General features: G+C 44.8%; 1 protein-coding gene across 2 annotated transcripts in view; it reads right to left on the bottom strand.

Annotated features, from left to right (window-relative positions):
• LOC135528346 (plexin-A2-like) overlaps nucleotides 1-27,748 on the bottom strand; it is a 326,345-nt gene that overhangs the window by 238,808 nt on the left and 59,789 nt on the right. For both annotated transcript variants that reach the window (XM_064957364.1, XM_064957365.1), the window contains exon 3: nucleotides 21,694-21,876. In XM_064957364.1, coding sequence (XP_064813436.1) covers nucleotides 21,694-21,876 — 183 coding nt within the window. The remainder of the gene's footprint in view (nucleotides 1-21,693; nucleotides 21,877-27,748) is intronic.

Here is a 27,748-nt window from a genome sequence, read left to right as displayed (position 1 = left end):
CATGACTCCTACTGTCTGAATGACCCACAACAGCGTCGTGTAACAAATGTGTCTCATACAAATGACTACACTTCCTCCAAATAGTCATAGATACACTGTTATGTCATGGATATACTGGGGTTGAATATTCATACGTTTTGCCACAAACTACGTCGAACAAATGTTTTTTATAATACGTATAAAAAGGTAGCCGTAAACATTTATTGATCTCATAAAAAAGGCTATTAACAGAATCGTGTCAGAGGCAAGCTGTATTCTCAGAGGCCTGATAACTACAGTTGTTTGTCAGATGAGAGAGAGAGAGAGAGAGAGAGAGAGAGAGAGAGAGAGAGAGAGAGACTGTGAGCTAAAAAGCTGTCCTTTACTGAAACATCAGTCCCTCTCTCTGTTCTGTTCTGTTCTGTCTGAGTGTTTGCCTTCCTTCAGAGAGATGACAGTGTTGCTTTTCATCAAACTAAAACTGAAGTTTCCTGAAGATCCAGTGGATGCCGCGTCGCTTGAAGAAAAACTGAAAAGGCAACGCTTGAGAAATAACATTTTCCACTTAAAATGAGAAACATGTTCTGCCTTCCTCCAGCTGTCTCCAGGCATAAAGTTCACAAGCAATCAAATACATGACAAACTAATGTCTTCTAACCTCACATGATTGTAAACTAAGAAAATAAAGTGATCTATTGCTGTACATGCATCTGAAAACAGCATTGAAACTTTAAATAAATAGAGAATATGGGATATCAAATCAAACTTTATTTGTCGCATGCGCCGAATACAAGCGTAGACTTTACCGTGAAATGTTTACTTACAAGCCCTTAACCAACAGAGAAGAGTTAAGAATTCATTTACCAATTAAAAGAAAGTAAAAAATTATAAAAAGTAACCCAGTAAAATAACAATAATGAGGCTATATACAGGGGGTACAGGTATGAGTCAGCGTGTGGGGGTACAGGTTAGAGGTCATTTGTACACGTAGGTAGGGGTGAAATGACTATGCATAGATAATAAACAGCGAGTAGCAGCAGTGTACAAAACAAATGGGGGGAGGGGGGGTCAATGTAAATAGTCCGGTGGCCATTTGATTAATCGTTCAGCAGTATTATGGCTTGGGGATAGAAGCTGTTAAAGAGCCTTTTGGTCCTAGACTGGCGCTCCAGTACCGCTTACCGTGCAGTAGCAGAGAAAACTTGGGTGACTGGAGTCTCTGATCATTTTGTTCCTGTGGTTTTTGTAAACACCCTGGTAGGTTAACTAATAAACTTAACCAGGCCCTGATTACAGAGAGAAGCTTCCTCCTGAGTGGACAGCTTGATGAAAACCAATCAACATTCAGTTCCCCAAGAAAGTAGACCAAATCAAATCAAATTTATAAAGCCCTGCTTACATCAGCTGATATCTCAAAGTGCTGTACGGAAACCCAGCCTAAAACCCCAAATAGCAAGACTGGAGTCTTTGACAATTTTATGGGCTTTCCTCTGACAATGCCTATTATATAGGTCCTGGATTGCAGGAAGCTTGGCCCCAGTGATGATGGTCAGATGCCGAGCAGTTGCCATACCAGGCGGTGATGCAACTGGTCAGGATGCTCTCGATGGTGTAGCTGTATAACTTTTTGAGGATCCGGGAACCCCATGCCAAATCTTTTCAGTCCCTTGGGGGGAGAAGATTTTGTCGTACCCGCTTCATGATTGTCTTGGTGTGTTTGGACGATGATACAGTTGGAGTCATTAAAACTTGTTTTTCAACCACTCCACAAATATTTGTTAACAAACTATAGTTTTGGCAAGTCAGTTTCGACATCTAATTTATGCATGACACAAGAAATGTTTCCAACAATTGTTTACAGACAGATTATTTCACTTATAATTCACTGTATCACAATTCCAGTGGTTCAGAAGTTTAAATACACTAAGTTGACTGTGCCTTTAAACAGCTTGGAAAATTCCAGAAAATGATGTCATGGCATTAGAAGCTTGAGACACTAATTGACATCATTTTAGTCAATTGGAGGTGTACCTGTGTATGTATTTCAAGGCCTACTTTCAATCCCAGTGCCTCTTTGATTGACATCATGGGAAAATCAAAATAAATCAGCCAAGACCTCAGAAAAATGTTGTAGACATCCACAAGTCTGGTTCAGTCTTGGGAGCAACCTTCATCTGTACAATGTAGTAAACATCCACAAGTCTGGTTCAGTCTTGGGAGCAACCTTAATCTGTACAAACAATAGTGCACAAGTATAAACACCATGGGACCACGTAGCCGCCATACCGCTCAGGAAGGAGACGCGTTCTGTCTCCTAGAGATTAACTTACTTTGGTGCGAAAAGTGCAAATCAATACCAAAACAACAGCAAAGGACCTTGTGAAGATGCTAAATCCAAAGTAAAACGAGTCACATATCAACATAACCTCAAAGGCCACTCAGCAAGGAAGAAGCCACTGCTCCAAAACCACTATAAAAAAGCCTGACTACGGGTAGCAACTGCACATGGGGACAAAGATCATACTTTTGGGAGAAATGTCCTCTGGTCTGATGAAACAAAATTAGAAATGTTTGGCCATAATGACCATCGTTATGTTTGGAGGAAAAAGAGGGAAACTTGCAAGCCGAAGAACACCATCCCAACCGTGAAGCACAGGAATGGTAGCATCATGTTGTGGGGGTGTTTTGCTGAAGGAGGGACTGGTGCACTTAGATGGCATCATGAGGATGGAAAATTACGTGAATGTATTGAAGCAACATCTCAAGACATCAGTCAGGAAGTTAAAGCTTGGTCGCAAATGGGTCTTCCAAATGGACAATGACCCCAAGCATACTTCCAAAGTTGTGGCAAAATGGCTTAAGGACAACAAAGTCAAGGTAAGGGAGTGGCCATCACAAAGCCCTGACCTCAATCCCATAGAAAATCTGAAAAAGCGTGTGTGAGCAAGGAGGCCTACAAACCTGACTCAGTTACACCAGCTCTGTCAGGAGGAATGGGCCAAAATTCACCCAACTTATTGTGGGGAGCTTGTGGAAGGCTACCCAAAACATGTGACCCAAGTTAAACAATTTAAAGGCAATGCTACCAAATACTAATTGAGTGTATTTAAACTTCTGACCCACTGGGATGAAAGATATAGAAGCTGAAATAAATCATTTTCTACTATTATTCTGACATTTCACATTCTTAAAATAAAGTGGTGATCCTAACTGACCTAAGACAGGGAATTTTTACTGTGATTAAATGGCAGTAATTGTGAAAAACTGAATTTAAATGTAATTGGCTAAGGTCTATGTAAACCTCCGACTTCAACTGTATATTGGTGGTGATGTGAACACCAAGGAACTTGAAACTCTCGACCTGCTCCACTACAGCCCCGTTGATGTTAATTGGGGCCTGTTCGGCCCACGATCAGCTCCTTTGTCTTGCTCACATTGAAGGAGAGGTTGTCCTGGCACCACACTGCCAGTTCTCAGACCTCCTCCCTATAGGCCGTCTCATCGTTGTCGATGATCATGCCTACCACTGTTGTGTCGTCAGCAAACTTAATGATGGTGTTGGAGTCGTGTTTGGCCACGCAGTCGTGGGTGAACAGGGAAAATATAGGAGGGGACTAAGTACACACCACTGAGTGGCCCCAGTGTTAAGGATCAACGTGGCAGACATGTTGTTGCCTACTCTTCTTTCCACCTGGGGGCAGCCCGTCAGGAAGTCCAGAATCCAGTTGCAGAAGGAGGTGTTTAGTCCCAGGGTCCTTAGCTTAGTGATGAGCTTCGTGGGCACTATGGTGTTGAACACTGAGCTGTAGTCAATGAACAGCACTCTCACATAGCTCGTCTGGTAGGCTTGCGTCACTGGGCAACTCACGTCTGTGTTTCCCTTCGTAGTCCGTAATAGTATTCAGGCCCTGCCATCTGACGAATATGTCCCAAATGGCACCATATTCCCTGTATTCCCAGGACCCAGGTCAAAAGTAGTGCACTATAAAGGGAAGACAGTGCCATTTGGGACATGCCATAATATCCATGGTAGGCTGCTCAGAGCAGAACAGAGCCACTGACCTGTAACATGTAGTTCTAGGTTTCCCGGTCTCCTCTTCCTATCCCCCTATCCTTTTCTGTCATTTTGGTTCACTCTCCAAGCCCACGGTAATGAAGTGGGTAATCACAGTTATCTGGCCCATTCAAGTACTCTGTGCAGTAAATCAATATAGAACTGTCACGGGGCCAGCCGTCCACTTTGACTGACGACCACTAATCTATTTGTCGAGTTTCTGTGTCCTAAAGATACTTTCTCTCTCCTCTCTTTCTGTCCCTTCCTCTCTATCTGAGGTCAAACTTAAGAGTATAGAGTAGGACAATTATTCTTTGTTCTTTATTTGGATCCCGATTAGCTGACGCCTTGTTGACTCTTAGGGTCCAGAAAGATGTGGTGACTCGATGCCTTGACATACTAGGATTGGGCAGCTAGAGGAAGCCCTTGGAACTCCTCTGTACCTACCTCGCTAACACGTAGCTAACGCCAGAGGCTAGAGAGAACAGACTTAGTCCCGACGCCCGTGCTGCTGCAGAAACCAGTCAATACAGCACAACAAACTGATAAGAATTTCTATGAATTTTGAAATGTTCTCCCTGCTGTGGCTCCATTGGCTGCGGACCGAACAGGAATATCGATAAGGGCCAGCCTCACAGCACTACTGCTGCTGCAGGGTTGCATAATGTTCCCCGCATCACTTACGTGCTTTTTAATTAAACATTGAATCAATGTTTTTTTGTTCCTTTCTTTTCTATAGATCATCAAATCAGACAAAGGGCAAACTGAACTGCTGACACTGAAACATGTAAGGCAACGGGGAAATGTAGACAGAGATTTGAGCATGCTTCATATTTGTTAAGCTTTAATACAGGACGACATGGATCTGTGTAGCCAGTGTTTGTGTTTCATGTGGTTTCTCCATCGGACATATGGAACTATTTGATTTGGATGGATTTTATCTAAAAGGTGGGTGAAATGTTTGCCTCGGTGATACATTTCGCACAGTTATGCGAGTTGTGTCGTACAAAGGACTATGGCATTTTGTGCATGGTTTAGGCTACAGAGAAAGGCATTAAAAGAAAGGAATGTCTTGTGACGATAGGCCTATAGTAAAAGGCGTGTTGTGTTGGGTGATGCGGTGACAGTCTGCTGCATTTTGAAAACTGCCGGTGAAAGTGTTATGTTCATGAGGAGTTCCCTCACGTGTGTGCTGTTGCACATGCAGTAAGCTGTTTCCTGCAGATCTCAGAAGGTCAAATTGTGAACCCGTGACCCACATTTATCACATAAACTGTAAATGTCGTATCTCACAACGGATTGGGTTCCCCAAATTTAGTATGTTCGCCGTGACAGAACGTTTATTTATTCTCGTAGATCTGCTGTTCCACAAGGTTCTATCTAGCGCTGCGGTGAGGGGGAGGGGTGCATAACCTTGTGGCATAGCTCTCACTCTAGCTCTACCTCGCCTGAGTGAGAGAGGTGCACACTTTGACAGGCAGTCCAACACTAAGTCAGAGAGGTTTAGGCACTTAGACAAATTTCGGAAATTTGCCGTTGTTCCCCTTCAAGGCACAATTACTTCCAGACCTCCACAAGACCAGTACTGTGGGAGCTTAGTGAGAGTCATGACCAGTATTAAAACCTCAAGGCTCTTTCCCCCCGTTGTCTCTCGCTCGCTATGTGAATTGTGCCCATAAAAGTTGTTTTAAAATTCCGAATTATCTCCTCTCTCTCTCTCTCTCTCTCTCTCTCTCTCTCTCTCTCTCTCTCTATCTCGATTTATTTTCTCATTGTTTTATATTTTCTGTAGGCAAGGTAAATAATGCTGGCATCAACTGGATTTCTGTCTCAGTCAACAGGGAAATATGCTGAAGAAGTTGTACGTTATGTTCTTTTCCCCGAGTAAGGCTTAATTAATTTACCTTCGGAAATTAAGTCCAATTACAGTACGCAGTCAACAGGGTCATGTGTTTCAAAACACACACAATACAACCCTGCCAATAATTAATGTGAAAATAAGCGCTTCTATTCTGAGAGATGGTGAAATGCAGTTGGGTTTATATATAAGTATGTAACAGTGAAGCTCAACATGTTCACGACATATGTGATGCAGTCTTTAGGGGTTTCGTTTACCATACTGGCACAGATGTCTGGTAGCAGAACTAGTCTGTAGCTCTACAGTCTTAAGGACTGAGCACAGTCCATTTGTGATCATAATCATAGTGTGGAGGAGCATTTCTCCCTTTTTGTCAGATCATCATGGCTTTACATTTTTTTCCCCTTCAAGTCATTTGCGGAGAAAAGAGAAAGGAATTGGAATTAACAGAGAGAGAGAGAGAAACAGATTGAGGGAACGAGGGAAAGAGAAAGAGAGGTATTTGGATGTGGGTAATGAAGTAGTTGTTTTCATATGGGCATTGAGCCACGGCGTCCGAGCTGTCTGAACACCACTCTTCTAGAAAGCTGCCCGCTGAGCTCATCTCCTCCACCACTTGAAAGAACAGGAAAACTGTTTGCTGGTATTTGTGAGAGGTGAGGCAAACAGGCAACGAGAGACTGAGAAGTATCAGGTGATCACAGTGCTATTCGTCTGCTATCCATTTAGGATGGGTTCTACAGTCATTCTTCAGTTTTTGGGAAGCTACGCTAACCCTCCTGAAATGTGGTCATTTAAAGACCGTCTTTCCATGAGAAATTGTGCCAAGATGATTGACTTGCCCAGGTAAGGGAGGAAGGTGCGCTTTCTTTCCTTGCAACTGCCAATTCCTATAGGCAATTCTCCCTGTTTTTGCCAGTGGGGGAATTGTGGCTGGATTGCTAAGTGTAACATGATTAGGAATGCCTGCAATCTCACCCAGCCAGTCGTAAATATGGTGTTTGTGGGGGGGGGGGGGTATTGACAGCTGTCATTTACAGTAGAACTGCTCACCCTGCTTCTGTTCTCTGTCATTTCACCCAGACAGGCGTTCACATTTCTAGTTTGACAGTCACACTTTCATTAGAAAAAACACACAAACCAAACAAAGCCAATGATTTCACAAAAGGAGGCAATTATTTGTTCGACAGGGATTAAATCATTCATTCATTAATTGAACCCCACCATTAAATATGAAAACAAAGTGCTGCAACTGTCATTATAAAAGACATTCTGAAGGAAGAGACAAATTATTATGATAACTGGGAATATACCTATTTGAAATTATGCGAATGCCAGCGTTTTCCCCTGAAATTGTCTATTTCTAGTCAGTAAAATGTAGAATGTATTAGTAAAATGTGCAATGTGTGTGCCTAAGTGCACAGTGTGTGTGTGTGTGTGTGTGTGTGTGTGTGTGTGTGTGTGTGTGTGTGTGTGTGTGTGTGTGTGTGTGTGTGTGTGTGTGTGTGTGTGTGTGTGTGTGTGTGTGTGTGTGTGTGAACAGGTTGTAGTAGGACCTCTCCTGCTGGGCTAAGAGCTAGGCATGGTTCCCCTGAGGGGAAAGGATGGCTCTATTCAGTCCGTTGCCATGGGCCTCAGCTGTTGCTAGGGACACCATGTACCATAGTTTGACTGCAGCAGCTCCTGGCACTCTCTCTCACTCTCTCTCTCTCTCTCTCTCTCTGTCTCGCTCTCTCTCCCTCTCTCTCTCTCTCTCTCTCTCTCTCTCTCCCTCCCTCTCTCTCTTTCTCTTTCACTCTCGCAGTCATCATTTCTTATCTGAACTCTCTCTGTCTCTCTCTCGCTCTCTCTTTCATCCTCTCTTATCCACTCTCTCACCCTCTCTGTCTGTTGCACCCTCCACCCTCTCCCTCTCCCTCCCATCCCCTTTCCCTCCCGCCATCCCTTCCTACCTCACATGAGATCTGTCTACCTCGGTGTGTACCTCATTAGGGCGACAGTAGAGGGGAGTCATAGCAAACAGAGGGAACAGAGGGCGAGGTCAGAGAGGAGAGAGGAGGAGAGAAACAACAGATCTGTCCAGGTGATGGTGGACAAACAGCAGGCCAGCAGGTCACCTCACCTCTAACCACCAGGTCCTGGGTTCAGTGGGCTGGCTGGTGGACACCCTGGGCTGAGACTGATATGAAACACACAGACCAGACTCAGGACCACGAAGATCCCTCTCCCTGTTGCTCCCTGTTAGGAAAGTTCACATCTGGGACGGTTCAGCTTGACAATACAGGCATTGCCTGCAAGTAGCTCTGGGGAGAAGTGAGGGAGGCCTGTCCAATAGCACTGGAGAGCAGCTGCCTCTGTGTGTCGTCCTCCGCATCCCTTTCAACTCTCCGGCCCTTTATGTGCCACGTTCAGCTGCACCCCGCCACTGTAGCCCCCTATCCCCTCACCCCCATTCCCCCTGTCACAGAGATGATGTGGCAGTGACCAGGTGAGTGGGCTGGGTGCCCATGGGCCAGGCATACTGTGTCAGTTAACCAGTTCAATGGGACAATGGCTCCATTTGTCCAATGAATGCCCCTGGGGGGAGGGGGGGCGCACCTGAACCAGTCACTCAGGCTGGGACGATGTCCCTGTTCTCATTTAGTGCCAGGAACCCATCTGAACCAAATGTTGATTATCCAACAGAGCAGCGCGTGATGAAAGGAATCAATTGGGCCAAACGCAGGCATTACACACAGGTAGCACTCTACATATAGTGGTTGGACTGCTCTGTTCTCCATCTCTAGCGTCCTAGTGCCCATACTGTTCTGGACTCTCCATCCCTCACATACTGCTGCAGTTGAGATGCTTTGAAAGAGGAATTATTACACAACGACCATGCTGTGTGTCCTGCCTGCTACAACATGGTGAAGATCTGTAGGAGCTGCCATTACGGAGTTCATTGGCGTGGGCCTTCAAGGGCAACCATTACGGAGATCATTGGCATGGGCCTTCAAGGGCAACCATTACGGAGATCATTGGCATGGGCCTTCAAGGGCAACCATTACGGAGATCATTGGCATGGGCCTTCAAGGGCAACCATTTCGGAGATCATTGGTGTGGGCCTTCAAGGGCAACCATTACGGAGATCATTGGCATGGGCCTTCAAGGGCAACCATTACGGCTCGGCTGCACATCTTGATGCTATTTCCCAATGCAACTGGTTCACTATTGTACCAGAAATAATCCAACCCGAAGACCTCTGTGATGTGAAAAGCAGTACTAGGCCGATGATATTCACCTGGGAATGCATCCTTTTGGTCTCAGGCTCAATACTCCTTAACCCCTGACACAGTGCTAAGGAGCAGGGATGTGGAACCAACCTTCATTGCCAGTATTCCCAGTTCCCCCCTCGCTCCTCTGTTCTGGGATTGACCCACAGAGAGAGAGAGTTCCGCTGTGGCCTCTTTAACCTCTCAATACAACAGGGTTATTTTAGTTGTCTCTTTCAACTTCCCATCTACATGTTCCTCTGCTTCCATCCCTGCCTGGCTATATCAAAGGCAGCCCCCCCCTTATCCACTCTCTCTCCCCTCTCTTTTCCCACCAAGACCATTCACCATGTGGAGAATATGTGCTCTAAAGCAGACAATTTCCCTCCTCACACACATAGCAAATCCCATTTAGATGACACAATCCTTAGGTAATATAAACCCAGAATAATCTGTATTCGGAAAATTTCTCAGATTCTGACCCAGAGAGCCCTGGAAATTGGCAGTTGATGTAGGTCTCTGGGTCAATCACTAGATAATGTAATGATAGCTGAATTGGGCTGCTATCACTAAATCAAATGTGTTTGGGAATTTCTAACAGACCATTGGACAATCTTTTAACACTTTAACAGGATGCCCATAGTAGTTCATTCAGAGGGTATTTTGAAAGACTTGTATCTCTGAGGTGTTTTGAGTGCTAACAGTCAGTATCTAAATAATATGTGTGAAATGCTTGATAGTGTATGTGATGTACATAGAGAGGTCTACTTTCTTGGGGACCTGAGTATTGACTGGTGTTCATCAAGCTGTCCACTCAGGAGGAAGCTTCTCACTGTAACCAGGGCTGTAACCCCTGTAACCGTCTGGCTCAGGTTATTAAATCAACCTATCAGGGTGTTTACAAACACCACAGGAACAGAATATTGACTGGTTTTCATCAAGCTGTCCACTCAGGAGGAAGCTTCTCACTGTAACCAGGGCTGTAACCCCTGTAACCGTCTGGCTCAGGTTATTAAATTAACCTATCAGGGTGTTTACAAACACCACAGGAACAGAATTGACTGTTTTCTCTGCAACCGCACGATAAGCGGTACTGGAGTGCCAAGTCTAGGACCAAAAGGCTCCTTAATCGCTTCTACCCCAAGCCATAAGACTATTTGCATTGACACCCCCCCCTCCCCATTTGTTTTGTACACTGCTGCTACTCGCTGTTTATTATCTATGCATAGTCACTTCACCCTTACCTACATGTACAAATTACCTCAACTAGCCTGTACCCCCGCACACTGACTCGGTACCGGTACCCCCTGTATATAGGTACCCCCTGTACATAGGTACCCCCTGTATATAGGTACCCCCTGTACATAGGTACCCCCTGTATATAGGTACCCCCTGTATATAGGTACCCCCTGTACATAGGTACCCCCTGTACATAGGAACCCCCTGTATATAGGTACCCCCTGTATATAGGTACCCCTTGTATATAGGTACCCCCTGTATATAGTTACCCCCTGTACATAGGTACCCCCTGTACATAGGAACCCCCTGTATATAGGTACCCCCTGTACATAGGTACCCCCTGTATATAGGTACCCCCTGTATATAGGTACCCCCTGTACATAGGTACCCCCTGTATATAGGTACCCCCTGTATATAGGTACCCCCTGTACATAGGTACCCCCTGTATATAGGTACCCCCTGTACATAGGTACCCCCTGTACATAGGTACCCCCTGTATATAGGTACCCCCTGTACATAGGTACCCCCTGTATATAGGTACCCCCTGTACATAGGTACCCCCTGTATATAGGTACCCCCTGTACATAGGTACCCCCTGTACATAGGTACCCCCTGTATATAGGTACCCCCTGTACATAGGTACCCCCTGTATATAGGTACCCCCTGTATATAGGTACCCCCTGTATATAGGTACCCCCTGTATATAGGTACCCCCTGTACATAGGTACCCCCTGTATATAGGTACCCCCTGTACATTGTTATTCTTATTGTGCTCTTTTTATTATTTTTTACTTTAGTTTATTTGGTAAATATTTTCTTAGCTCTTCTTGAACTGCACTGTTGGTTAAGGGGTGGCAGGGTAGCCTAGTGGTTAGAGCGTTGGACTAGTAACCAGAAGGTTGCACGTTCAAATCCCTGAGCTGACAAGGTACAAATCTGTCATTCTGCCCCTGAAGAAGGCAGTTAACCCACTGTTCATAGGCCATCACTGAAAATAAGAATTTGTTCTTAACTGACTTGCCTAGTTAAATAAAGGTTAAAAAAATAAAATGTAAAGGGTTTGTAAGTAAGCATTTCACAGTAAGGTATGCACTTTGTATTCAGCGCATGTGACAAATAAAGTTTGATTTGATCATCCACAATTTAACTTTTTATTTTTTTACTTTTTATTACGTCACAGCCTTATTGTAAAATGGATTAAAGTAATTTTTTCCGAATACCCCATAATGACAAAGCGAAAAGAGGTTTTTAGAAATGTTTGCAAATGTATAAAATGTATTTACATAAGTATTCAGACCCTTTGCTATGAGACTCGAAATTGAGTTCAGGTTCATCTTGTTTCCATTGATCCTCCTTGAAATGTTTCTACAACTCAATTGGAATCCACCTGTGGTAAATTCAACTGATTAGACATGATTCGGAAAGGCACACACCTGTCTTTATATGGTCCCACAGTTGACAGTGCATGTCAGAGCAAATGCCTAGCCATGAGATCGAAGGAAGTCTCCGTAGAGCTCTGAGACAGGATTGTGTCGAGGCACAGATCTGGGGAAGAGTACAAAAAAAATTCTGCAACATTGAAGGTCCCCAAGAACACAGTGGCCTCCATCATTCCTAAAGTTTGTAACCACCAAGACTCTTCCTAGAGCCTTGGACAGGGAGGTGACCAAGTACCCGATGGTCACTCTGACAGAGCTCCAGAGTTCCTCTATGGAGATGGGAAAACAATCTGTGCAGCATGCCACCAATCAGGCCATAATGGTAGAGCGGCCAGACGGTAGCCACTCCTCAGGAAAAGGCACATGACAGTCCACTTTTTATTTGATTTATTTATTTAACCTTGGAGTTTGCCAAAAGGAAAAAGGCACCTAAAGGACTCGCAGACCATGAGAAACAAGATTCTCTGGTCTGATGAAACCAAGATTGTACTCTGAATGCCAAGCGTCTCATCTGGAGGAAACCTGGCACCATCCATACGGTGAAGCATGGTGGTGGCAACATCAGGTTGTGGGGATGTTTTTCAACAGCAGGGACTGGGAGACTAGTCAAAGAGAGAGATCCTTGATGTAAACCTGATCCAGAGCGCTCAGGACCTCAGAGTGGGTTGAAAGTTCACCTTCCAACAGGACAACAACCCTAAGCACACAGCCAAGACAATGCAGAAGTGGCTTCGGGACAAGTCTTTGAATGTCCTTGAGTGGCCCAGCCAGAGCCTGGACTTGAACTCAATCGAACATCTCAATCGAACATCTTCAGAGAGACCTGAAAATAGCTGTGCAGCGATGCTACCCATCCAATCTGACAGAGATTGAGAAGATCTGCAGAGAAGAATGGGAGAAACTCCCCAAATGCAGTGTGCCAAGCTTGCAGTGTCATACCCAAGAAGACTTGAGGCTGTAATCGCTACCAAAGGTGTTTCAACAAAGTACTGAGTAAAGGGTCTGAATGTGATAATTATGTGTATTTATTTTTTTTTAATTTATTTTAAAAAAATCTAAAAATCTATATATTTTTAATGGGGTATTGTGTGTAGATTCATGAGGGAAAAAAACGATTTAATCAATTTTAGAAGAAGGCTTTGGTGGCAAGGTGAATACTTTCCGAATGCACTGTATGATGTTAAAAATATCTGTTGGTCTGATGTGATTAATGAGGAGCATCCAGACGCTCACATGCACTTAATGAATTTATGAAATGGCTTCTTCCAATGATAAACATGCACCTGTTAAGAAACTGACTGTCAGAACTGTTAAGAAACTGACTGTTAGAACTGTTAAGAAACTGACTGTTAGAACTGTTAAGAAACTGACTGTTAGAACTGTTAAGAAACTGACTGTTAGAACTGTTAAGAAACTGACTGTCAGAACTGTTAAGAAACTGACTGTTAGAACTGTTAAGAAACTGACTGTTAGAACTGTTAAGAAACTGACTGTCAGAACTGTTAAGAAACTGACTGTCAGAACTGTTAAGAAACTGACTGTTAGAACTGTTAAGGCTCCACGGATTGATGAGGAGTTGAAACTCTGTATGGTTGAAAGAGAGCGGCTAATAGGTGTTGGTTGCACATCTGACTGGTTGACTTACTACAAACGGAGAAATGATGTGACTAAACTAAATAAAAAGAAGAAGAAAGTCCATTATGAAGCCAAGATCAAGGATATAAAGAATGATGGGGGGAAAAAACTTCAGAGTACTTCAAATGAAATGATGGGCAGAAAGAGAAATTCAACTCCGTTTTTCATCGAATCAGATGGCTTACTCATCACAAAACCATTTGATGTTGCCAATTATTTTAATGACTATTTCATTGGCAAAGTGGGCAAACATTGGTAGGAACTGCCAACCACGAACAGTGAAATATTGTACTCATGCATATAAAAACAAATAATGAAAGAAAGGCATTGTAAAGTTAGTGTGGGAGAGGTAGAACAATTATTGGCATTGACAACTTAGATGGAAATATACTGAGGATGGTAGCTGACTCTATAGCCACTCCTCCTATTGTAGCCCAGGAGGAAAGTCTTTGTCCTCAGGCCTGGAGGGAAGCAAAAGTCATTGCTACCCAAGAGTGGTAAATCGGCCTTTGCTGGTGATAACAGCAAACCTATCAGCTTGCTACCAGATCTTAGCATACTGCTGGAAAAAAATGTGTTCGACCAAATACAATGCTATTTCTCTGTAACAAATTAACAACAAACTTTCAGCATGCTTATTTTTTTTAAATCTTTTTTTTAACCTTTATTTAACTAGGTTAATCAGTTAAGAACAAATTCTTATTTTGGGTTAACTGCCTGTTCAGGGGCAGAACGGCAGATTTGTACCTTGTCAGCAAGGGGATTTGAACTTGCAACCTTCCGGTTACTAGCCCAACGCTCTAACCACTAGGCTACCCTGCTGCCCCATAGAGAAGGGAACTCAACATGTACTGCACTAACACAAATTACCAATTGGTTGAAAGAACTTGATAATAAGAAAATTGTGGGAGATGTACTGTTATATTTAAGTGTAGCCTTTGATATTATTGACCATAACCTGTGTTTGAGAAAACGTACGTGTTATGGCTTTTCAACCTCTGCTTTATTGTGGATTCAGAGATATCTTATATAACTCTGAGGGTTTTCTTTAAAGGAAGCTTCTATACTGTCAAACATGTACCGCAGGGCAGCTCTCTAGGCCCTCTACTCTTCTATTTTTACCAATGACCTGCCACTGGCATTAAAGAAAGCATGGGTGTCCATGTATGCTGATGATTCAACCATATACGCATCAGCAACCACAGCTAATAAGTCACTGAAACCCTCAACAGTTGAAATCAGTTTCGGTATGTGTGTCCAGTAACAAAATGGTCCTGAACATCTATAAAACTAAGAGCATTATAGCTGAATCTGCTAATGAATGGTGTGGCTGTTGAACAAGTTAAGGAGACTAAATGACTTTGCATTACCTTCGATTGTAAATTGTCATGGTCAAAACATAGATTCAATGGTTGTAAAGTTTGGGAGCAGTCTGTCCATAATAAAGAGATGCTCTGCTTTTTTGACACCACACCCCACAAAGAAAGTACTGTAGGCTCTAGTTTGATCTTATTTTGATTATTGTCCAGTCATACGGTCAAGCGCTGCAAAGGAAGACCTAGTTAAGCTGAAGCTGGCCCAGAACGTAGCGGCACGTATTGCTCTTTGTTTTAATCAGGGGGCTAACATTAATACAATGCATGCCAGTCTCTCTAAGAGTTGAGGAAAGACTGACTGCTTTACTTCTTGTTTTTATAAGAAATATTCATGTGTTGGAAATTCCAAATTGTTTGCAACGTCAACTTACACACAGCACTGACCCACACACTTACCCCACCAGACATGCCACCAGGGGTCTTTTCACAGTCACCAGGTCCAGAACAAATTTAAGGAAACAGTATTATACCGAACCATGAGTGCATGGAACTCCCATCTTATATAGCGCAAGTAAACAGCAAACCTAGTTTTAAACAACACATAAAGCAACACAGAAAAACACTTCTCCCCATCTGACCTACTTGTTGTGTGTATGTACTGACATGTGACCTACTGGTTGTGTGTATGTACTGACATGTGACCTACTGGTTGTGTGTATGTACTGACATGTGACCTACTTGTTGTGTGTATGTACTGACATATGACCCACTTGTTGTGTGTATGTACTGACATGTATGTGTAACTTGATAGCTTCACACACACATACTACATGTTAATGACTTACCACCACATTTTAACCCCTGTCCCCCCTACTAACACCTGCCTGCCACCACACCAGTAGCACAATCCACCATCACTATCCTAGCAGGCTTCCCTTCGCCATGCTCCACCACAGCTCAGGAAATAGCTACATAAAAAGCAAGAGCTATTCTATTGGGAGAGAGGGAAGGAGAGTGAGAGAGAGACAGAGAGAAAGGGAAGGAGAGGGAGAGAGAGAGTGAGTGAGAGAGACAGAGACAGAGGGTGGGGGGGGCTTGGGGAGTGTGGAAGTGGGGAAGGGAGGTGTGTGCGCGTGCGTGTGTGTGTGTCGGGGGGGGGGGGTTTGGGAAGGAAGCCAATCCAATTACAGGCAGCGGTGCAGATGAGCCCTGGTTCCGAGTTCAGTATCTTTCTTCTCCCCTTCCTCTCTCCCTCTCTCTCTCTCTCTCTCCTTCTCTCTCTGCTCTCTCTCTCTCCTTCTCTCTCTCTCTCTCTCTGCTCTCTGTCTCTCCTTCTCTCTCTCTCTCTCTCTGCTCTCTCTCTCTCTCCTCTCTCTCTCTCTCTCTCTCTCTCTCTCTCTCTCTCTCTCTCCTTCTCTCTCTCTCCCTCTTACCGCCCTCTCTCTCTCCCTCTACTGCCCTCCCTCTGCTCTCTCTCTCTCTCTCTCGCTCTCTCTCCCTCTCCCGCCCTCTCTCTCTCTCTCTCTCTCCCTCTCTCTCTCTCGCTCTCCCTCTACCGCCCTCTCTCTGTTCTCTCTCTCTGCTCTGGGGGAGGAGAATGCAGTGGAATGCCAGCTTCCTTATGCAAGGATGAGGCTCCAGCACTGCTATGCCGTGTCACCTTACCTACCAAGCATAACATTCTGTAAACCTATAGCCCTGTCCTGCTATGTAGTGATGTGCACTGGTCCCCATGGCCTGCCTGGCAACAGCTTATCAGCCTGCTGCAGTGGGAGAAAGCAGAGCAGGGGCTGTGGCTGCAGTGGGAGAGAGCAGGGGCTGGGGCTGGGAGTCTGAGGCTGGAGCAGGGGTCCTCCCCTAAGGTCCTCCGGGCCTCCCGCCTGGGCAACACACAAGGATGGAGTAGTGCTGAGCGATTAACCGAAATGTAGGTTAATTTTCGTTTTTTAAACAACAAATTGACCGTTATAGGTTAAATAATTAGAAATCCATTTTGTTCTGTTTTTTTCTTCTATGAGCTCAATGCGCACATTGCACAATTTCTCTAGAGATAAATCAGATTCAGCCTGAACTGTGCGATGTAATAGGGAGTTATAGTTTCCTACAAGCCAATATTTGACATAGTTTAGCACATAAAACGTGGTAATTAACTTCAATGACCATAATCCATTGCACATCTACTTGTCCGGTCTGTGTTTCTATTACGACTTGCTACTACGGAAGAGAGAAGAGTGTGCGATCATGAGGGGATATAGAGAGCAGCTGTTGCTTCTGAAAGGTATTACTACTAGGGATGCAAGATATATCGGTGAACATATCGGAATCGGACGATATTAGCTAAAAATGCCAACATCGGTATCGGCCGATATCTAGTTTAATGGCCTGATGTGCAAAACCGATGTGCATACCTATATAACGTAGGTACATGACGTAATGACGCCACGTAAAATGTTGAGCTATACGTGCAACACAGCATTCCTGAACTAGCCCACAATGTCTGATGTGTGGATCGAGCAGTCATCAAGTCGAGCAGTCATTTGAAAGTGTAACGAAATTTCAGCGAGACAACTCAAATGCGAAATCCATTTTAGCCAAGATAATGGAATTCATTGCCCTTGACAATCAACCGTTCTCTGTCATGGGTGATGTTGGCTTTCGCCGACTGGTCGAGAACCGGTACACATTACCAAGTACGCTATTTTCCGATGTTGCCCTAAAGGAGTTACACAGAAATTGCGTCACTGGTATTAGCTTCACGACACACATACTATGGAACGCCATTTGGGTCTTTTCAAAAAAGATACAGTAGCACTATCAAAGCTGGACAAAAAAGTCTGCAAACAAGCAAACACCGGCCACGAACCATGTGTTTACAATACTGCATTGGTAATAAAGCATAATTTGTTCGACCGCAACTTCTGGGGTAGCTAGCTTTAGCTTGGTACCTAGCTAGCACCAATACAGCCAGCTTAAAAACAATGACCAGAAGAACCTGCAGACATTTTCATTATTCTTAGCAATGATTTAAGAATCCTTGTGAGTAAGTATTAGCTAGGTTGCCACTAGTTGTTCACCTATTGAAATTGAACCTCAGTTCATGAAAATAAATAGCGAGTCAGCAACTTAACCCTGTTGCCCAAAGCTAACGTTATAAGTAGCCAGCTAGCTTCATCTGGCTAGTGAGGCTCGACCGCACCAGGTTATGTGTTGTGAAGCTAGCCACAATAATGATTAGGCACAATAGTGGAATGTACGGTTTGCCTTCAAACTAAACGTATGTCATTGATAGTCATGTAAATGAATAGCCACTATTGTGGCTAATCCTTATTGTGGCTTGGTTTACATTGATGGTCCGATCTCCATTAATCAAATAAGAACTATCTTATAAATTACGGTTATTTTAGATGATGACACCTAGCTATATAGTGAGCTAGCTAATGATAGCTACTGAAACAGATGTTGTGTTACTTGACAAGTTGTGTTATTTGTGTGTGTGTTAAGTTTGGGTGATTGTGTACAAGCCTACATCGCCCGATTGCGCCCCATAGTGATCCTCAATAGTTGATCGCTATTGGGGGGGGAGTCATAAATATATTTTTAAAAACATTCATGATTTGCGTAAATGTAATATACTAACTATTACTCCTGTTAAAAATATGAAATGGTATTACATTTGTTGAAGAGCACATCATGACTTGTTTAGGACGCGAAACTCAAAGTTTAGGGCTTGAGACTTGACTTGATACTTGTCGGTCTTGATTTGAGACTTGTCGGTCTTGACTTGAGACTTGACTGTCTTGACTTGAGACTTGACTCGGACTTTCCTGTCTTGACTTGGGACTTGAGTGCTAAGACTTGAGACTTACTTGTGACTTGTAATACAATGACTTGGTCCCACCTCTGGTTATTGGTATCGGTATCGGTATCAGGGTTTTTTGGCAAGGAAAATATCAGATATCGCTATCGGCCAAAAATGTCATATCGGTGCATCACTAATTACTACCTAAAAATACATTAAGTGATTGACAGTTGGTATTTAGCAGTCATAAAAGTATGCCTTATTTAACTACTTAACTACTAAAATAGCGATTTTGTCAGACAGCATAGGCAGCAGCTCAATAGACATTAGATGATGACTAGGAATGAAATAAAGTTGTCAAATAAAACAAATGTAATGTACACGACAACTGAAATATTTTATTAAAGTAAAGTAATGTGAATAAGTGATGGTTAATAAGGGATGAGCAGTAATGGGCAGTCACTACCATCATGGGATGTTTATTAATTGTTTTGTTCTGTGTTGTTACAGCATTCAACCCACATCATGCATAATGCACTTACTGTATAAAACAAAATTAAAAAAGAAAACCGTGATCATTAGTTTCAATAATCAAACGGAATCTGAACCGACCTCAAACAGCACTAATCGCTTAGCACTAGGGTGGAAGTAAACCCCTAAACACACAGCAACCACACCCTACCAAGCTGCCTCATCCTCTCCCCTCTCTCTTTGTCATGAATGGATCAGGCATCATGCTTGAACAGGCTGAACAAACAGGCTTCCGGGATTTTCTCTCCCATCCAGGCAGCCAATGAACCAGCCAGCCAGGCAGCCAGGCAGTAAGGCGGTGGACCGTGGAGCTGTGTCTCTCGCTGTGCCTTCTGATATCATGGATAAATCCTCCTCCATGCAACGGTTACTGTGGTAACAGCCATGATGCTGTGAGCACCAGACAGACAGGCAGCCATGATGGTTCACTTTGCATGGCATTGTCATACATGGAGACAGGGAGAGGATGTGAATAGAGAAGACACATACTGTATGTGAGGAACGCGGGAGGGAGATAAAAAGGAAACAACCCACAGTACTGTATGCACCAGAGAGTAGAGAATTGTGTTCTACTGTCTGGTTCAATTTAATCATGTAGAAAAAATGCTATAAATGATTAAGTACCTCAAACAAGGGGGATTACACCGAATGAGTTTCTTTCAATTCCACACCCTGATTGGGGCACAGATTAAATTATGAATAAATAGATGAAGCAACCAACAACCAAGCAGGTCCATTTGTGTTGTGTCCCAGAGGCAAGGGAAACAGAGAGCACGCCATACTGGCCGGATGTGATACAGCCTGGATTCAAACCAGGGACTGTAGTGACGCCTCTTGCACTGAGATACAGTGCCTTAGACCGCTGCTCCACCCGGGAGCCCAACATATACAGCATAGCGCTTTTCCAGATGAGCAAAGAGTTTTACAAAGGAGGAAAACTCACCTCACCTCACCAAGCACCATCAACATCATCTACATTCAGCAAGCAGGGGTGTCAATTGGGTGTGGCAATTTAAAATAGGTTACTAAAATCATTCCAATCTCAATTAAAAGACAAATGCAGTTTAACGGTATTAGCAAGATGACTTTAGGACCATGCTGACGCCTGGGAGCAGGAGGGAAGGCTGTTTGTATGGCTGGCTGGCTTTATGGAAAACAGTGCAGAGGTAAAGATGCTGTAGTAGATGGCCTTGGCATGGTAACTGCTGTTTGACTTGACATGAAACTAAACTAGAGGTGTAATCCCAGTGCGGAGCTAGTGCATAGCAGGCAGCTGTTTGTATAATGTTCAGTCCCCTATTGACTGAGGGGAATGAAGCCACAGCAACAAGCTGATAATGGCTGGAGTCCATTTTTTTTTCTTTCTGTTCTCCAAATTGCATTTTAGAGTTTTTAAATTGTGTAGAAATTCAGTAAATGAGCTTACATTTTCAAAAAAATCCTTGGAGGGGGGAAACCCTCCCCCCTGTCATATTGCCATACCCTAGGTTGAGCTGAAATTACGACCCTGTCAGCAAGGCAGCCTCAACAGCTGTAAACACAGGGAGCTCTTCTAGATTACACATACATCATTGGGCTGTCACTGTACTTCAATACCGAAAAAGCCCTGACTGTGTAATACCAGGTTAACAATTGTATTATGATGAAGTTGCCAACTTCTCCCACCACACAACATGCTCCACTTTCTCCATCATCACTCAAATCTCTCCATGCATAATAGCCACCTGAGCCACTACAGTAGATGCTCTTTATGCTGCCTTGCTTTGGTGGTGGTGAGGTGAAATGTGACATTTGAGGACTGTCTAGCCCTTAAAGCTACAGTCTGGGATCTGGGAATCTATTCATTTGTCATTTAAATTAATTTATATGGCTGTTTTTCAAATCGCAGGCTGTAGTTTTAACCAACAGCATTGTCTGTCTGCTCCAGCAGAGACTGCAGGCCAGATCCTGCGTGGGCCAGCTCTCTCTAGTCTCCCCTCTCTCTGGGTCTCAGGGAGAAAGGTGCCTATTAAAATTAATGGGCTGGCAGAGGTTATTCGGCACGGCCACCATAGACAGAGCTCATTCCACAAGGGGAACATAATGACCACTACAGAGGAATGACACCTCCTCCCCCACGCCCTGCCACCCTACACCCCTGCCCACCTGCCCAACTGTCACAGGACCAGAAGCATTAAATATGGAGGAGAAAGGTTTATCTTCTCCTTACCGCCACACCGTGCTTCGTACATTCAGTTCCTTGAATAGAACACTACCACTTCAGTGTCTGAGGTTCCGAGGACCAGTCAGTGGACAGACATCCTCCTCAGTCTCCTGAGGCCAGGGCTTCAACAGTGATGAAGTGCTTCACAATCGCTTTAAATGGACCTTGAACTGGGAGACCAGAATAGCTAGAGGACTTTTTCAATAGCTGAACGAGCTGGAGAAGACTGCCCAGAACAGAGTGTAATGGAGAGGTGTCATCGATGGCCTATGCTCCCTAAAGAGCAATGGCCCGAGGTAAGTCAGTATTTTCGAACTCCAGGCTGTGGCTGGCGATAACAGCCGGTAATTGACCATAACTGCCGGGAACTGACAGTAGGAGTAACTGACCTTTTTGAGGCGTCCGTTCTTGGTGCCGACGAAGGCCACGCAGTATCCGTTGTAGACGTAGGAGGTGACGGAGGTCATGCGGTCCCGTGTCTCTGTGTAGAGGGTGTGTCCCGTCACCAGCTGAGAGCCGCCTAGGGGCTGGTTGATGTCCAGACCACAGAACGAGTCATCGATGGGCACGGGCTGGAGGAGAGAGAAGAGAGAGAGAAGAGGTTAGATACGGAGAGGGAGGGAGGGACGGAGGGAGAGAGAGAGAGACGGAGGGAGGTCAGAGATACTATAGAGAGAGGCAGGGTCAAAGGGTGAGAGAGTGAGGGTTCTATGAAGAGAGACAGAGTAGGATCAGGGAGAGGTGGTTTTATATCTAGTGAATCCTGCTGTAGCCTGCCAGACAGACGTTCTTCTGCCTTTCTGTTCCACTTGGTAGACATGTCTCTGCTGTGCTTGACTGAGCCCCACCTTGACTCCTCACACAGGTATATGATAACATCAGGGAAAGAGGAGGAGAGCATGCTAACTTTTACCATGCAGAGCTTCTCTACTCTGCAGGTTAACATGTTATAGTGATGGAATGGAATGGACAGGTAAACAATAACTGGAGAATCTGACTGGAGGACCTGTGACCTGACTTTGGTCCATCCAAGAGAAAGATGACCTGTCAAAATGCCTGATAAAATCTCATTCTCAACAGAAATACAGTACGAGTCAAAAGTCTGGACACACCTACTCATTCAAGGGGTTTTCTTTCTTTTTGATATTTTCTACATTGTAGAATAATAGTGAAGACATCAAAACTATGAAAAAGTCATGTAGTAACCAAAAAAGTATTAAACAAATCAAAATAGATTTTAGATTCTTCAAAGTAGCCACCCTTTGCCTTGATGACAGCTCTGCACACTCCGCATTCTCTCAACTAGCTTCATGAGGTAGTCACTTGGAATGCTTTTCCAACAGTCTTGAAGGTGCTCTCACATATGCTGAGCATTTGTTGGCTGCTTTTCCTTCACTCTGTGGTACAACTCATCCCAAAACCATCTCAATTGAGTTGAGGTCAGGTGATTGTGGAGGCCAGGTCATCTGATGCAGCACTCCATCACTCTCCTTCTCGGTCAAAAAGATCTTACACAGCCTAGAGGTGTGTTTTGGGTCATTATCCTGTTGAAAAACTAAGCGCAAACCAGATGGGATGGCATAGAATTCTAAACAAATCACAGTGTCACCAGCAAAGCACCCCTACACCATCACGCCTCCTCCTCCATGCTTCAAGGTGGGAACCACACATGCGGAGATCATCCATTCACTTACTATTTTTCTCACAAAAATCTCAAATTTGGACTCATCAGACAAAAGGGCGGATTCTAATAATGTCCATTGCTCGTGTTTCTTGGCCCAAGCAAGTCTCTTCTTCTTATTTAGTAGTGGTTTCTTTACAGCAATTCGACAATGAAAGCCTGATTCACGCCGTCTCCTCTGAACAGTTGATGTTAAGATGTGTCTGTTACTTGAACTCTGTGAAGCATTTATTTGGGCTGCAGTTGATGATTTCTGAGGCTGGTAACTCTAATGAACTCTGGGTCTTCCTTTCCTGTGGCGGTCCTCATGAGTTATTGACATTTTCCGGATTGACTGACCTTCATGTCTTAAAGTAATGATGGACTGTCGTTTCTCTTTGCTTATTTGAGCTGTTCTTGCCATAATATGGACTCGGTCATTTACCAAATAGAGCAATCTTATGTATACCACCTCTACCTTGTCACAACACAACTGATTGGCTCAAATTCATTACAAAAGGAAAGAAATTCCACAAATTAACTTTTAACATGGCACACCTGTTCATTTTAATGCATTCCAGGTGACTTCCTCATGAAGCTGGTTGAGAGAATGCCAAGAGTGTGCAAAGCTGTCATCAAGGCAAAGGGTGGCTATTTGAAGAATCTCAAATATAAAATATATTTTGGTTTGTTTAACACTTTTTTGGTTACTAAATGATTTCATAGGTATTATTTCATTGTTTTGATGTTTTCACTATTATTCTACAATGTAGAAAATAGTAAAAATAAAGAAAACCCCTTGAATTAGTAGGTGTGTCCAAACTTTTGACTGGTACTGTATAACAGCCTATGCAGAATCACGACGGTGCAGTCAAAATATTTCCAACGGTCCTTAGTTAGGAATTGAATTCCACATCACATCAGGGGGGGGGGCTAGGCTGTGGTGGTGATCCAGGTTAGGCCAGAGTGTGAGTGGCGGTGACAGTGGAGGAGGGACTGTGGCCTCAAAGTGCCATATAGAGTAAAGGAGATGTCCAGGAGAGGGCTGGGACAGGGACGAGCATCATTCAGAGGTATCAGTGCAGACAGACAGACAGGCAGGGCACATTGATCACTGACACACAGCCACAGTGTGTGTGTGTTACAGATCAGGGCCGGGGACAGCCACACTGATCACTGACACACAGCCCCTACAGCCCCAGGACCCAGGAGCCATGGTTGTCAACCCGTCCTCCCTCACTACACTACACCAAGCTACACTACACCACACTACATTACGCTACACCACACTAAACCACGCTACACCACACCACACTAAACTACACTACACCACAATACACCACAGCAAGCTACACTACACCATGCAACACCACACCACACTATACCACGCTACACCATACTCCACCACACTACACCACGCTACACCACACCACACTATACCACGCTACACCATACTCCACCACACTACACCACGCTACACCACACCACACTACACCACGCTACATCACATCACACTACACCACAATACACCACACCACGCTACACTACACCACACTACACTACACCAGGCTACACCACACCACACTACACCATGCTACACCACATACTACACCAGACTACACTACACCACGCTACACTACACCACACCATGCTACACTACACTACACCACACTACACTCCACTACATTACACTACACTACACCATGCTACACCACACCACACTACACTACACCACACTACACCACACTACACTACACCACACCACACTACACTACACCACACCACACTACACTACACCACACTACACCACACCACACTACACCACACTACACCATGCTACACCACACCATGCAACACCACACTACACCACACAACACTACACCACACTACACCATACCACACCACACTACACCACACCACACTACACCACACCACACTACACTACACCACACTACACCACACTACACCACACTACACCACACCACACCACAGTACTCTACACCACACTACACTACACTACACTACACCACACTACACTACACCACACCACACTACACCACACTACTCTACACCACACTACACCACACCACACTACACTACACTACACCACACCACACCACACTACTCTACACCACACTACACTACACTACACCACACTACACTACACCACACCACACTACACCACACTACTCTACACCACACTACACCACACCACACTACACCACACTACACCACACTACACCACACCACACTACACTACACCACACTACACCACACCACACTACACTACACCACACTACACCACACTACACCACACCACACTACACTACACCACACTATACTACACCACACTACACTACACCACACTACACCACACTACACCACACTACACTACACCACACCACACCACACCATACCACACCACACTACACCACACCACACCACACCACACTACACCACACCACACTACACCACACTACACCACACTACTCTACACCACACTACACTACACTACACTACACCACACCACACTACACCACACTACACTACACTACACTACACCACACTACACCACACTACACCACACCACACCACACCACACTACTCTACACCACACTACACTACACTACACCACACTACACCACACTACTCTACACAACACTACACCACACCACACTACACTACACCACACTACACCACACTACACCACACCACACTACACTACACCACACTACACTACACACCACACTACACACCACACTACACTTCACCACACTACACTACACCACACTACACCACACTACACCACACCACACTACACTACACCACACTACACAACACTACACCACACCACACTACACCACACTACACCACACTACACTACACCACACTACACTACACCACACTACACTACACCACACCACACTACACTACACCACACCACACCACACTACACTACACTACACCACACCACACCACACTACACTACACCACACTACACTACACCACACCACACTACACTACACTACACTACACCACACTACACTACACCACACAACACCACACTACACTACACTACACCACACCACACTACACCACACCACACTACACTACACTACACCACACCACACTACACTACACCACACCACACCACACTACACCACACCACACTACACCACACCACACTACACTACACTACACCACACCACACCACACCACACTACACTACACCACACTACACCACACCACACTACACTACACCACACCACACTACACTACACCACACTACACTACACCACACTACACCACACTACACTACACCACACCACACCACACCATACCACACTACACCACACCACACCACACCACACTACACCACACCACACTACACCACACTACACCACACTACTCTACACCACACTACACTACACTACACTACACCACACTACACCACACCACACCACACCACACCACACTACACCACACCACACTACACCACACTACACCACACCACACCACACTACTCTACACCACACTACACTACACTACACCACACTACACCACACTACTCTACACAACACTACACCACACCACACTACACTACACCACACTACACCACACTACACCACACCACACTACACTACACCACACTACACACCACACTACACACCACACTACACTACACCACACTACACCACACTACACCACACCACACTACACTACACCACACTACACAACACTACACCACACCACACTACACCACACTACACCACACTACACTACACCACACCACACTACACTACACCACACTACACCACACCACACCACACTACACCACACCACACCACACCACACTACACTACACTACACCACACTACACCACACTACACTACACCACACTACACTACACCACACCACACTACACTACACTACACTACACCACACTACACTACACCACACAACACTACACTACACTACACTACACTACACCACACTACACCACACCACACTACACCACACCACACTACACTACACCACACCACACTACACTACACCACACCACACCACACCACACTACACCACACTACACTACACTACACCACACCACACTACACCACACTACACCACACCACACTACACCACACCACACTACACCACACTACACTACACCACACCACACTACACCACACCACACCACACTACACCACACCACACTACACTACACTACACTACACCACACCACACTACACCACACAACACTACACTACACTACACCACACTACACCACACCACACTACACTACACCACACCACACCACACTACACCACACCACACCACACCACACTACACTACACTACACTACACCACACTACACTACACCACACAACACTACACTACACTACACTACACTACACCACACTACACTACACCACACAACACTACACTACACTACACCACACTACACCACACCACACTACACCACACCACACCACACCACACTACACTACACCACACCACACTACACCACACCACACCACACTACACCACACCACACTCGTAAAGCCTTTAGAACATGAGCAGTGCGAAAAGCAATAACGCTGATGGGCATAAACGCCTCAGCCTCGTAGGCGCGCCCCCTCAGCCCCCGCAGAACCAACACCATTTCCTTTTATTCGCAGCTCCCAAAATAGCATGGATGGAAGGGATGGAGAAATATATAGTAGGCCCACTCCACTGTGGTACAGGAGCTAAGCAGGAAAAAGGCAGCTAAATGCCTGTGATTA

The sequence above is a fragment of the Oncorhynchus masou genome, chromosome 33, assembly GCF_036934945.1.
Source record: "Oncorhynchus masou masou isolate Uvic2021 chromosome 33, UVic_Omas_1.1, whole genome shotgun sequence".
NCBI classification, from domain to species: Eukaryota; Metazoa; Chordata; class Actinopteri; order Salmoniformes; family Salmonidae; genus Oncorhynchus; species Oncorhynchus masou.
The sequence above is the reverse complement of the archived record's forward strand: the minus strand, read 5'-3'. Positions and strand labels throughout refer to the sequence as shown.